The sequence below is a fragment of the Thamnophis elegans genome, chromosome 7 (genome assembly GCF_009769535.1).
Source record: "Thamnophis elegans isolate rThaEle1 chromosome 7, rThaEle1.pri, whole genome shotgun sequence".
NCBI lineage: Eukaryota > Metazoa > Chordata > Lepidosauria > Squamata > Colubridae > Thamnophis > Thamnophis elegans.
The window spans coordinates 67,170,371-67,183,764 of record NC_045547.1 but is presented as its reverse complement, the minus strand read 5'-3'; the positions used below and the strand labels follow the sequence as shown (position 1 = coordinate 67,183,764).

The following is a 13,394-nucleotide window of genomic DNA, read 5'->3' as shown; positions in this document are numbered from 1 at the left end:
ATGTACCTCCCACCAGCCAGCTGGTTGTCTCCTCTGCCGCAGAAGTGTGGGGGGTAGGGCACATGCAGGGGGTGCACTCACATGTGTGGGGGAGCGGGGTGCATGGAGGGGTGCGTGCATTTCATTTTGGGGGTTCAGGTGTATGCACGTGCCCTTTGGGCACTCAGTCCAGAAATGGTTAGCCATCACTGATATGTACAATCAAAATAGGCAGACATTGCATCCCATTTTGTATAAACTGTCAGAACCTATGGGTGTTGTTGGTTTTATCTTTAACATTTAGGATTAAAATCTCCCATAAATCTTCTTACAAGTCAATATGTCAGGAAATTATCCAAATTTTAACTCAAATTGGCAATTTCCTGAGATTTTATACATGAATATCAAATTTGTTTATGAAATTTCCCTGAAATTTCTTGAGATGCCCAAAATCTTAAACAAAATCTCTGAAAATAGGTGTTCTGAAAACTGAGATTGCTAAAAACCCAAGAGATCTTAAAATTCACGATCTCTTGGATTTTTAGCAATCTCAGTTTTCAGAGGACTTGTCAAAATCTCCTAGATTTCACCGAGTGGTTTGGGGAGAGGGGGTCAAGCCAGAAAAAAATAGATTGCTTGATATTCAAAATAATGAAAAAAAATCTGGTTGATGAAAAAAGGAGGATATTCTTCAGCTAACATTTTATATATAGGACTTATACTGTTGGAAACATATATGTCTAGATATAATCTCTCCCCCCCACTCAGTATTTACATAGAGCTTTATGTATACAGTGCACACCAGTCCCAGGTGTGGTAGCAGAGCAGAGCATTTACAGTGATTGCCAGCACTCTGTCAGTTCATTTCAATGCTGTCAAAATCAATTATTTGTAGTGAAGCTGGCTGAATGCAAGTTGGCCAGAAATAGCTGGATTGAACAATAGGAATATTTGATACTGTAAGGCTTGCAGATTGTAAGATCTTTGTACTCAGCTATAAGATATTTCTCTAATAGGAACAAATCTAAACTTAAGCCAATCACAAAGATGGCCCAAATATTCCATGTTGTATTCTATTGCATGCCAGTTAAAATGAGATTAATGTAGCACTGGATTTGCTTCAGTACTTATAAAAAGCCAGCTTTTTATACATTTTATTCTTAAGTCCTATCCTTTGTAATCCAACAACATCATTATGAAATGGTAAAATTTAGGTATGTACAGCAGTCCAAAAAATTATGTACCATAATATGTTGAGGATTATCTAGAAACCTAAACTTGTTCAGAACACAGAAATGAATAGAATAGAATATATCTTTATTACGATCGTAGATCAGCAATAAACATCACTTTTAACAATATATTTTAAAAAAAGTACTGACATTAATAGTGGATAATAACATCCCTGTTAAGAAAACACATGTTCTCAAACTGTTAGGGTCACTCCCTAATTTACGTGGATGAAAGACCAATAAGCATATGAGTAAATATTACATCTGGGTCTGAAGAAAGCTATTCTTCGTTTTGGGAAGATCAGATCAGAAATGAATTTTATAATAACCGAATAATAATGGAATAACAGTGTTGGAAAGGATCTTGAAATATTCTTGTCCAACCCACTCTACAAGCAGGAGACCCTATATTGGACAAATGACTCACAAATGGCTGTCCAATCTCTTCTTAAAAGCACCCCCAACTTCTGAAGGCAACCTGTTCCATTGGTTAATTGTTCTCACTATTAGGAAGTTTCTCCTTAGTTCTACGTTGCTTCTCTCCTTATTAGTTTCCATCCATTGTTTGTTTTCTTGCCCTTTAGTGCTTTGGAAAATAGCTTGACCCACTCATCTTTGTAGCAGCCTCTCAAACATTGGAACACTGCTATCATGTCACCTCAGGCCTTCTTTTCACTAGATAAGAAAAACCAAATTCTTTTCACTAGACTAGCAACCATTCTTCATATGTTTTAGCCTCCAGCTCCTAATCATCTTTGTTGCTCTTTTCTGTACTCTTTCCAGAGTCTCTATATTGGGGAAGTTTTGATTATAACATTAGCCACAGCTTATCAACTGTATTGGTTCCTGATCTACTTGAAATTTGTTTAAAATGTCATTTTGGCTTTTAAAGCCCTTTTGAATTTGGAGTAAGTAAAGGAAAACTTTTCTTTCATATGCCATTCTGATTTCAATATTGACATCTGAGATGTTTTTGTTTATGAAATATTGAAATATGAAGGGAAAGAAAGATACTTAGGGAAAAAGCTGACTGCATCACCTTGTCATCTCCACAACTACCCTGAAGGTGAAAGTAAAAGCATCCTTTCTCCTAATTGTTTTTGGACTAAATTTAGACTAGGAATAACAGCTATGAATGAATCCCCCCCCACTTCTAATCTACTCCCAATCTAACCGCACAAAAATCATAAAGAAATAAAGATCTTCACAAACACATAAACGATAAAAATGTCTCCAGATGGTCTACCAAAATTAAAATTTCATGACTTGATTCCAAAGAATCAAAAATGGTAGGCAACTTTGCTAAGAAGGCTTTTGCCTCAAGAGATGCAATCCACAAATAGCTGCTTCTACATAATAGAGTTGGAAGGGACTTTGGAGGTCTTCTAGTCCAACCTCATATTCAATTAGGAAACCTTATATCATTTCAGACAAATGGTTGTCCAATCTCTTCTTAAAAACTTCCAGTCTTTGGGAGCAACTTCTGGAGGAAAGTTGTTCCACTGATTAATTGTTCTAACTCTCAGGAAATTTCTCCCTAGTTCTAGCTTGCTTCTCTCCTTGATTAATTTCCACCCATTGCTTCTTGTCCAGCCCTCAAGTTCTTTGGAAAACAGCTTGATTCCCTCTTCTTTGTGACAACCCCTGAGATATTGGAAGACTGCTATCATGTCTCCCCTGGTCCTTCTTTTCATTAAACTCTGGAACGATCTCCCTGTGGAGATTCAGACCCTCACCACCCTTCAGGCTTTCCGTAAAGCCGTTAAGACCTGGCTGTTCCAGCAGGCCTGGGGCTGCTGAGTTCCATCCCCACTCGAATTGGTATGCTTGTTGATACCTTTTAAATTGGTTCTGTATTGTTGTTTGTCTTTGTTTTCTTTCCTTTTGTATTATTCCCCTCCCTTCCGGTTTTGTTAGCCGCCCTGAGTCCCTCAGGAATAGGGCGGCATACAAGTTGAATAAAACCATAAACCATAAACTAGACATACCCAGTTCCTGCAACTGTTCTTCATGTTTTAGCCTCCAGTTCCCTAATCATCTTTGTTGCTCTTCTCTGCACTCCTTCTAGAGTCTCCACATCTTTTTTACAAACCTACCAAGAACCAGTATGGCATTTTAGTTAGGTTGTTGAACTAGTCCATCATGAGCCATGGCAACTCACTGAATAACACTGATCCAGTTTCTTTTAGCCCAGTCCCTCTCGTAGGGTTGTTGAATTGGAGAAAAGTAGAAAGAGGAAAAACTTATGTTTATTACTTTGAAGTCTGAATAAAGTTTAAAGCTAATAATGTAAGAAGGCAAGGTGTAAATCTATTAAATAGTGCATATGTAAATTTAATAAATAATGTCTAAAGCAAATACACATCAGCCCAGTTTGAGGTAATTTTTTTCCTTCTTCCTCTTCTTTACAGTATAGGATTTTCAGCTTTAATTTCTGTCACATGCATGCAGACTTATATATATATATATATATATATATATATATATATATATATATATATATATATATATATATATATATATATATATATATATATATATATATATATCAACAGAATGAACATATATATCTATTTTGTGGAAAAATACAGAAAGATGTAAGTGCCTTGAACTCCTAGGTGACCTCAATCTGACAAAATAAATAAATAAATGAAATGTTGAGTCCAAATCTAAGTAGATAAAACTGGATTAGATAAAGCAATATTCTGATACATCAGGAGTCTGATGCACTGAATGAAAAAGGTTTATAACTTTACGTGTCATTTTTGCCCCCCTGGAGATGATTTGAGTAACTTCCAGTCCAGCTTCCAAAGTGTAATTATTTTGAACTCAGCTGCATCTATTTTTGAAGTGATGGTCCAGAGGACCAAATTTGACAAAGGGCATTTTGATAGTCGGCCTATATAAAAAGTATACAACACTTTTGTTTAAAAATTGTATTGGAATTAAATACCAGCAAGATAGAATAATTAGCTCTTTAATTCTGTGGATACATTTATGCCTTTTGAACATTTATATTTTTTGCCAGAACAAGTAGATTTTATATACCTGTTCTGAGCTGTGGTTAGACACAGTGGTTAGAATTCAGTATTGCAGGCTAATTCTGCTGACTGCCAGGAGTTCGATTCTCAGTGGCTCAAGGTTGACTCAGCTTTCCATCCTTCCAAGGTCAGTAAATTGGGGACCCAGATGTTGACTCTGTAAACTGCTTAGAGAGTGCTGTATAAAGCAGTACATAAGTATAATTGCTTTTGCTATTGCTATATATTTCAGATTTGAATTACTGCTATTTATTGTCATTCACAGTAGGCTTACTTATCAATGCATTCTTTGTCCAAAGCAAAGATGTTACCTTATGCACCAGAGTAGAAATATAAATCACTGTTGCATAACCACAGTGCAGTTTACTGCACTTTATAGCAATTTGCTTGCCTAGTAGCTATGTCTGTTTTGCTTTCAGAAATTGTTGAAGAACATTTACCTGTATCTGTGAATGTGTTATCCCCATTCTGGGACCAGTGAATTCTAAATTTTGCAGAGATCCTTTACATTAAATACTAGACATAATGTGTATCTTATTTGCACAGGAATTCACTGAAGATGTGTAGCAGCCTCAACAAATGAACAGAAGCCTAAATATATCCTATATGCTTGGGTAAATTCTGCATGTACTGATCCGGTCCATCAATTTTAAGAGTGCTGTTATCATAGTGGAAAAGTCTGCAGACATTTTGATGGCATACAGGGGGAAAGTGTAGAGAACATACTATAGATTGCATAAAGGATAATGGGACTCTCTCTCGTTAGTTTAGCAGTAGTAATAGCAATTGTGGGTGGTAGATGAGCAAGAAATCAACAAAGCTGTTCAGAGAAGATGGTCCAGTATGGTGTCACCTACATGGGACAGGAAAAGACAATGTTGCTTCTATTCCAACCTCAGGCGGCTTGTAAGCAAAAGACTGTCAAATTAGGATAGAGGATGATAGACAAAGCAAGGAAGTTAAACTCACTTGTTATGGAAGAAAGCTCTGCATGATAAACCTGCCCATTGATTTCAGTAGAAATTAATATCTACTCAGGTTGGATTCGACTAATAAAAATGAAATCATCAGCATTAGCAGGGCTAATTCTGAACTTTATTTAACTTTTGCAAGATTTGTTTAAATCAGGTAGGCACTGCAAACTAGTTGGCTTAGAAAATAATTCTGCTGCATATAGATAGAGATGTAGAGAAATAATGGTCTTCCACTAAAACGGTGTAATCTTTTGACTTTCACAATTGGTTTAATTCAAATTGGGAACTAAGATTGGGAAAGTTTGGCTTGAGAAATCGAATTCTCCTGAAATGTGCACTTTCCATTCAATATTTTACAAAAGTCAAGGCGAGAACTCACAGAATTCCATAACAGTGTAACATAGCAGGATGGTTTTCCTTTGGGAAATTCCTATTCTTTTATGATGAAGGAGAATTAATGATTTGTTTAAAAGAATAACAAGAGTTGGAAGGGACCTTGAAAGACTTCTACTCCAACCCCCACCACAAGCAGGAGACCCCATACCATTCTGGACAAATGACTGTCCAATCTCTTCTTAAAAACTTCCAGTAATGGAATACCCACAATTTCTTAAGGCAACCCATTTCACTGGTTAATTGTTCTCACTGTCAGGAAGTTTCTCCTTGATTCTAGGTTGCTTTTCTCCTTGATTGCTTTCCATCCATTTGTTTCTTGACTTGTCTTCTAGTGTTTTGGAAAATGTTGATCCCTTCTTTTTTGTGGCAGCCTTCAAATATTGGCACACTTCTATCAAGTTTCACCTAGTCCTTCTTTTTACTAGACATAACCAATTCCTGTAACTGTTCTTCATATGTTTTTGCCTCCAGTCCCCTAATCATAATTGTTGCTCTTCTCCGCATTTTTTTCTGAAACTTCAACATCTTTTTTATATTGTGGTGACCAAAACCGAATGCAGTATTTCAAGTGTGGTCTTACTAAGACATTATAAAATGGTACTAACATTTTATGTCATCTTAATTCTATCTCTCTATTAATGCAGCCTAGGATTGTATCAGCTTTTTTGATGGCTGTAGCACATTGCTGGCTCATCTTTAATTGATTGTTCAGTAGGATTTCAAGATCCTTCTCACAGTTACTGCTATTAAGTCAGGTTCCACCTATTCTATACTTGTATATCTGATTTTTCTTGCCTACGTGTAAAACCTTACTTTTCTGACCAATTTAATTTCATTTTGTTAGGACCCAGTGTGCAAGTCTGTTGAGATTTTGAGCTTATCTTCTGGGGTATTGACTATTCCTGCCAGTATGTTTGTGCAGTACGGGGAAAAAAATGTTTCAGAATAGTTCCTTTCATTGGAATGTTAAAAAAATAACCAGCCAAATTTGGATGACAAAGGGGGAAATTGAAAGAGGTTGTGTAATTTATTTTTCAGCAATTTAAATGAAACATAGAAGGCTGACATATTTTTCCACATATCAGCTATGGTCCACCCCCCTCATTTCTAATAGCCAAGATATTTTTGTTACTCAAATACTAGTCTGATTAGCAAATGCATTCAACCTTGCCTGGAAAATTGCTGCTTCAACAGGTATGTCTTCTTCGTCTTTTTTTTTTCCTTTCCTTTTTTTTTTCTCCTTCTGCTAATCTTGTGAAATAGGGCTCAGGGATTACTCTAAATCTCCGCATGACAAGATGAGAAAAAATCTGCTTTCATGCCCCAAAGGTAGAACCGCTGATGCAGAAAATCACTAACCTGCCAATTTTTCAATGGTTCTGAAGGTTGGGAAAGGGGAAGAAAATATCCCTACAAAACAGGAGTGAGGGCCAGGAGCAGGTTATATGCCACAGCTCACTCAGAAGACTATAAAAATGAACCTGTTGGGAAAGAAGAAATGGGAACGAAAAATGGGATGTTCTTGGCATTTTGAACAACAACTTTTAAAGGAGGAAAACAGCAAATGGTAGGAAAATATTCTTATTTATTAAAGAAGAATGATCCTTTCATCAAAAGAGGTTTTTAAGGGAAAGAATCATTGTTTACCTGCATTGGAAAAGCTGAATTGCCAAATGTAGTTCTTTTTCCATTAAAAAAAAATCATAGGACTGTAATCTGTAATTACTTACCTGGAAATAAGATACGTTAAACTCAATTATTTCTAATTACAGTTTTTCCTTTTTTTTAAACTAGGGCTAGCATAGCTTGCAGAATGTGGTGACTCAGTGCCTCAGACCCTGAGCTTGTCGATCAGAAAGGTTGGCAGTTCAGTGGTTTGAATCCCTAGTGCCATGTAATGGAGTGAGCTCCTGTTACTTGTCTCAGCTTCTGCCAACCTAGCAGTTTGAAAGCATGTAAAAATGCAAGTAGAAAAGTAGGAACCACCTTCGGTGGGAAGGTAACAGTGTTCCGTGTTCTTTCGGCATTTAGTCATGCCAGCCACATGACCACAGAGACATTTTCGGACAGCACTGGCTCTTTGGCTTTGAAATGGAGATGAGCACCAACCCCTGGAGTAGGGGACCACTAGCACATATGTGCAAGGGGAACCTTTGCCTTTTAGCATAGCTGAGGAATGCCTAGACAACATGTCTTGGAGACCTCAAAAAATGTATTGGCTTCTTTTCTGACTAACAAATATTATTAAAAGGCCTAAACTCAGTTCCTCAGATTGCACAATGTGGTCTATGATCACTCTCCCTATATTTAATCATCTTCCCTTTCTCTAGCACTGGCAATAGCAGTTAGACTTATATACCGCTCCACAGTGCTTTACAGCCCTGTCTAAGTGGTTTACAGAGTCAGCCTATTGCCCCCAACAATCTGGGTCCTCATTTTACCTACCTCGGGAGGATGGAAGTCTGATACAACCTTGAGCTTGACTCAAGGTGAGCTTGACTCAAGGTGAGCTTGACTCAAGGTGAGCTTCAAACTGCCAAACTGCAGGCAGCCAGCAGGCAGCAGAAGTAGCCTTCAGTACTGCATTCTAACCACTGCGCCACCACAGGTCTAACATTTAAAATTACAATTTGGTATCAAGGAAAGAGAGGGCTGTGGAGGTTAGCAAGTGCACAGGCCTCCAATTTCTGTCAATAATAACTTAGTTTGTTTGCTTGCTTATTTGTTTTAATAAGACAAGACAAATCCCACTATCATTTCTCAAAGCACATGCTCTTATATGGGCTATCCCTGAGCTATGTAAGTAATAAGGAAGGGTGCATAATTAAAAGTCCAGCTACCCACATGCAAGTCATCATTCTGATAGCAGAAATGCCTCCATCAACACACCTGTGAATTTAAAATGTTCTTTGTTTATACTTCGTGCATTCATGCTGTGAAAAATCGAGGTGTTTAGCTCACACTGTTGGCCTTGCAGTCAAAGCAGAAATGAATAACATAATTTTAATGGTTTCAGTCCCCTCGAATCATATTGTATTTATTGTTGGAATTCATTCTCAAAGCTGGTGCCTTTGCTCCTATGAGATAACACAGGTGTATCATTATTGTTATTATTATTATATACTTCATTCATTAAACATGAAACTCAGCCAACTGAACATTCAAAAATGCATTACAAATAACATTGACTGGTGCTAATGGTTGACACGGGTTGCTACCAGCATCCTAGGTATCTACCTTCTTAAGATGATGATGATTGCCACAAAAAGTAGAAATTTTAGGGCTTAGAAAAAGTTGCTTTGTCATAGTGTTTGCAACCATTATCATACATACAGACGAATTAACAGTGAACTATTCATTAATTTCTTTTGCTTCATCAATTACACTGCATGATTTTTTAACAAATAAAAACAAAGTAGTGCATGGACAATTCTATATTGGAATTGGGGATTCTATTTTTGTAAACAAAAAAGTTGACCAAATGGGATTATTTGGGGGCTGGACAGATTAAAAAGGTCCACATATTTCCTACCCTCAGAAAACCTACTAGAGATTTTAAGCAGCTCCTGGTGAAATACGTTCTTGGGGTAGAAGGAAATTGGGATGAACTGGGGAAAATTTAAAAAGAAATGCCAGATCTTTGGTGTCCTTTTAAACCCAGTATGGAGTTCAGGAATGAAAAATCAATGTATCCTATTGACAAGTACCCTGAGGGCATTAGATGACTATTTACTTGAAACCTGTTCCCCCCCCCCCCCCATTTTCAAGGGAATCATTCTTTCTTAAGTCAATGCCAGAAGCTTCAGATCTCAAGCAGCCTACTACAAAAATAAATCTTTTCCAGACTGGACATGGATGTTGACCAGAATATCAAGTCTTCTCTCAAATTAAAAGCCTAACAGCTTCTGGGTGCATTGGAGTGACTCTCTGCAGAATCCTCAACCAGCATGACAATGACAATGCAGAATTTGTGAAGTTGTAACCCTTGGATTCACTCACTGGAGAAGAGCCTAACGCTGGGAAAGATTGAGGGCAAAAGAAGAAGGGGATGACCGAGAATGAGGTGGCTGGATGGAGTCACCAAAGCAGTCGGCGTGAGCTTAAATGGACTCCAAGGGATGGTAGAAAACAGGGAAGGCCTGGAGGAGCATTGTCCATGGGGTCACGATGGGTCAGACATGGCTTCGCAACTAACAACAACAAACCCTTGGATAAGGAGAGGGAAGGAGGGAGGGAGGGTGGGGAAGAGGAAGAGGAAGAGGGGGAGGGGAGGAGAAAGAGAAGGACAGAGGGATGGATGGAGAGGGAGGGAGGGAGAGAGGGGGGAGGGAGGAAGGGAGGGAGGGAGGGAGGAAGGGAGGGAGGGAGGGAGGGAGAGAGAGAGAGAGAGAGAGAGAGAGAGAGAGAGAGAGAGACCCTAGTGCCACCTCCTGGTTTAGCCAAGGCAAATGGAACACATAGAAGCTTTCTCTTACTGAAGCAGAGGATGCAGTGTATTAATGTAAGAAAAGCAGATCACACATAGATCAATGTCAGATGGACATTTTAGAACCCCTGCTCAAAATTGCTTCAACTGACAATCAAAACATTATTATTATTTCCACCATTCCTAAATGCCATACTAGCATTCAAATTACCTTCTTTTCCACTTTTCTTTTTGTGCACACACTTAGTATCTCTCTCTATCTAATCATACTGTCCAGCATGCCTGAATTTTTTTTACTTCAAATATCCACCTATCTGGTCCTTATCAGTAACCCTATTTATAAGAAAGGATTTCATTACAATTTGCATTCACTGCATTCTTTTGTCTGCATTCTCTTGTTGCTTGTCAGAGGCAGCATTGACATTCAGCAGATCAATGTCTTGGTATTCATAAAATAATGTTTATTTCCTTTTTCTCCCCCAACCTCCCATCCCTTTACAGACTTCTTACAGAAGTAATACTTTCCTTTAAAGCTTTGTTTCCAACTTACTTTCACTGTAGAACTTTGCATTTTGGCATTTTTGTTCATATTTGTTGTGGCTCGCCAGCGGGGCTGGCAGCAGATTTGGATAGTGAGGAGGTTGGGGAGGAACATGGGCCAGTCCTGGAGTCTGGGGAATGTTTTGATGAGGGCTCTTTGTCAGAGGCAGAGAGGGGGCCATAGCCATATGGCAGTTATAAGCTCCCTTCAAAGTCAGACAGCAGTGAGGCAGACAAACAACTGTTCCCAGTGTGTGCATGTGCCAGATGAAGGGAATAGCTAAAGAACAGGAGTCGACTTGGGAGTAAGGCCAGAGGTGGCCGATGAATGGCCCCTCCCAGAGGAAATAAAAGAGGAGTGAAAGGGGAGGGGAGATTGCAGGAGACAATTAGTTCACTTAATTGGTCTGTGATCCTCCAAGACTCCTTGCCAAGTTTTGCAGATATCGGTTTGACAGCTCTCTCTGCCAGATAAGGTCTGTGACTGTAAATCCTCCCTTGAAAGGCTTTGCTATAGATGAATGAGCAGAATTCAGTCAATTAATAAAAGGGTTTTTTGTCGGAGTTTGCTTCATGTTCTTGGGAAGTCCAGGTAAGAACAATATTGGTGGCAACACAACCCCCCAATTTCTTCATTCTAACTGATCTACTTTCAGAAAATGGTTACATTTCTTGAAGGTTACAAGCCTCTTCATATAACACTCATAAAGAACTAAAGGCTAACAAAATTATGAAAGTTTCAACCTAACAGCCTTTGGCTGAATTAGTTAGCACTGTTTGTCTGAAAACAGGAAAGCTCAGGAGATAGCCTCATAGTAAGTTAATTTCTTAGTCTTGCAGAAAAACCAACCACCTGTTTGGTTTGGACCTCAAGGGCACATAGAACTAAAATATATTCAAAAACTTATCCCTTATTTGTGTTAGTTAAATATGCTAGGAAGTGGAGATGGTGTGCAACCATATGCTTATATAAAACCTCTTACTCCAGATTTTGAAATTAGCATATAAAGAAAATTAAAAGCTAACTTTTGCTATAGGGATTCATCAAGCTGTGATTCAAGTCTTTTGATTACTGCAGCAAGTTCTCTATATTTAATGTTTTGATTGGGAGATGGAGTTAAAATGGAGATGCTTTGATTAGTCCATAGACTCTCTGGAATATCCCACTGATATTTTGATGTATCACTCCTTCACAAAACACTGAACACATGTAATAAGAAATACAAGATTGACATGATTATTACTTTTGGCCAAACATCTACTGGGTCCATTTTTGAATGCCATAATACATAAAGAATGCCAGGGAACTGAAAAGAATAAAGAGTAAAACACAAAAGCTTGGTAGGGGCTAAACCTTACAAAGAACAGTTAAAGAAGCTTGGCATTCATAGCCTAAAGAAGAGAAGACTAAAGGGTGTCATGATGGCAATTTCCCAATACATGGAGGATGTCACAGGGCTGAGGGCAGGATATAAATTTGGTCTCTGTAGCACCTGATGTTAAGATGAGAATCAACATGCTCCTTACAACTTTTTGGATAAATTATAGATCTATTGACTGATAACATAAAGCAAAATTTTAACAAGAATGGATTAAAGTTGGATTTCATTTAGTTAATTTTTAACCTAACTCACCAAACTTCATCTTCCTCCTACAAATGAACAAGAGCAAATAAGCAAGAAAGATTGGGGTAGATTTTCTAAGACATACAGCCCATATTCACTGTATTATTCTATTAGGTTTGCAATATCTTTCCCATCCATGCCAGTGGACCCCATTTCCCCACCCCATTCTCCCACCCACCCAGAGCAGAAAAAATGTCTTTAGGAAGGGGGCCATAAGACTCGGTACACTCCAGGAACAAACTCCTTGTCATCCAAGTTTAAGGTGCTTTTGCTCAAAATGTCCTCTGCAATGTGGCTGTGGGTATTCTTGCTGACTGAGAGTGCATTCAGCTGCTGCTGGAGCTGCCTGATGCCTTGAGTCTGGTCATGGGATGGGATGAACCAGTCCTGGTCTTCTTCATCCAGCATCTCCTGGAAGCAACTGTCCAGGAACACCCGCTCCTGAAGCTTCTCCTCCACCTGCTGGTTGCAATCCTCCTCGTTCTCCATCCACATGTATTCCGTGAAGGGGTTGCTCTCCTTCTCATCATGGCCATTCATGACTTGGCCCTCCTTGGATTTTGCTGGGGGAGGGGCACCGGAGGATTGTGTTGGCCACATTGGAACCATTCATCCTTAGAAAGTCTAACCTGTGCCCCGCAGAGACTCTGCCACTGTGCGATGCCCACCTGCTGGGCTGCCTCAACCCGAGTCTGATTTTCAATAACAATCAGAGTTGCTTTTCTTTTTCTGATAGGATCCTCATCTTTACAAATTACATGACTGCAAGTATAGGCACATGATCCTTTCTATTATTAGCCATAATGGCACAGTGTTTAGAATGCAATATTGCACAACCAACAGTTCAATCCTAACCAGCTCCATGTTGACTCACCCTTCCATGCTTAAGAGGAACCAGATTGTTGGGGGGGTCAATATGCTGACTCTGTAAACCACTTAGAGAGGGCTGTAAAACATTATGAAGCAGTATATAAGTCTAAGTGCTATTGCTATTATTATAATAGATGTAGGTCTCCAATTTGGCCATAACTAAACTTGAATTTAATCAATTTTTACTTTATATTTTATTGATGCAAAATTTGCAAACCTTTTTCATGATACTGATGCAAGAAACTCATTTTCAGTGGGTGATTAAAGCTGAAACATCAGCCCTACTTTTATCTTATAAAAATCCATCTCTA

General features: G+C 38.6%; 1 protein-coding gene across 1 annotated transcript; it reads right to left on the bottom strand.

The window, feature by feature from the left end:
* Positions 1–12,411: 12,411 nt before the first annotated feature.
* LOC116511690 (polyadenylate-binding protein-interacting protein 2B-like) lies at positions 12,412–12,826 on the bottom strand. The gene is given in 2 exon segments (XM_032221861.1): positions 12,412–12,798; positions 12,800–12,826. Coding segments are annotated over 2 exon segments (414 nt in total).
* Positions 12,827–13,394: the final 568 nt, after the last annotated feature.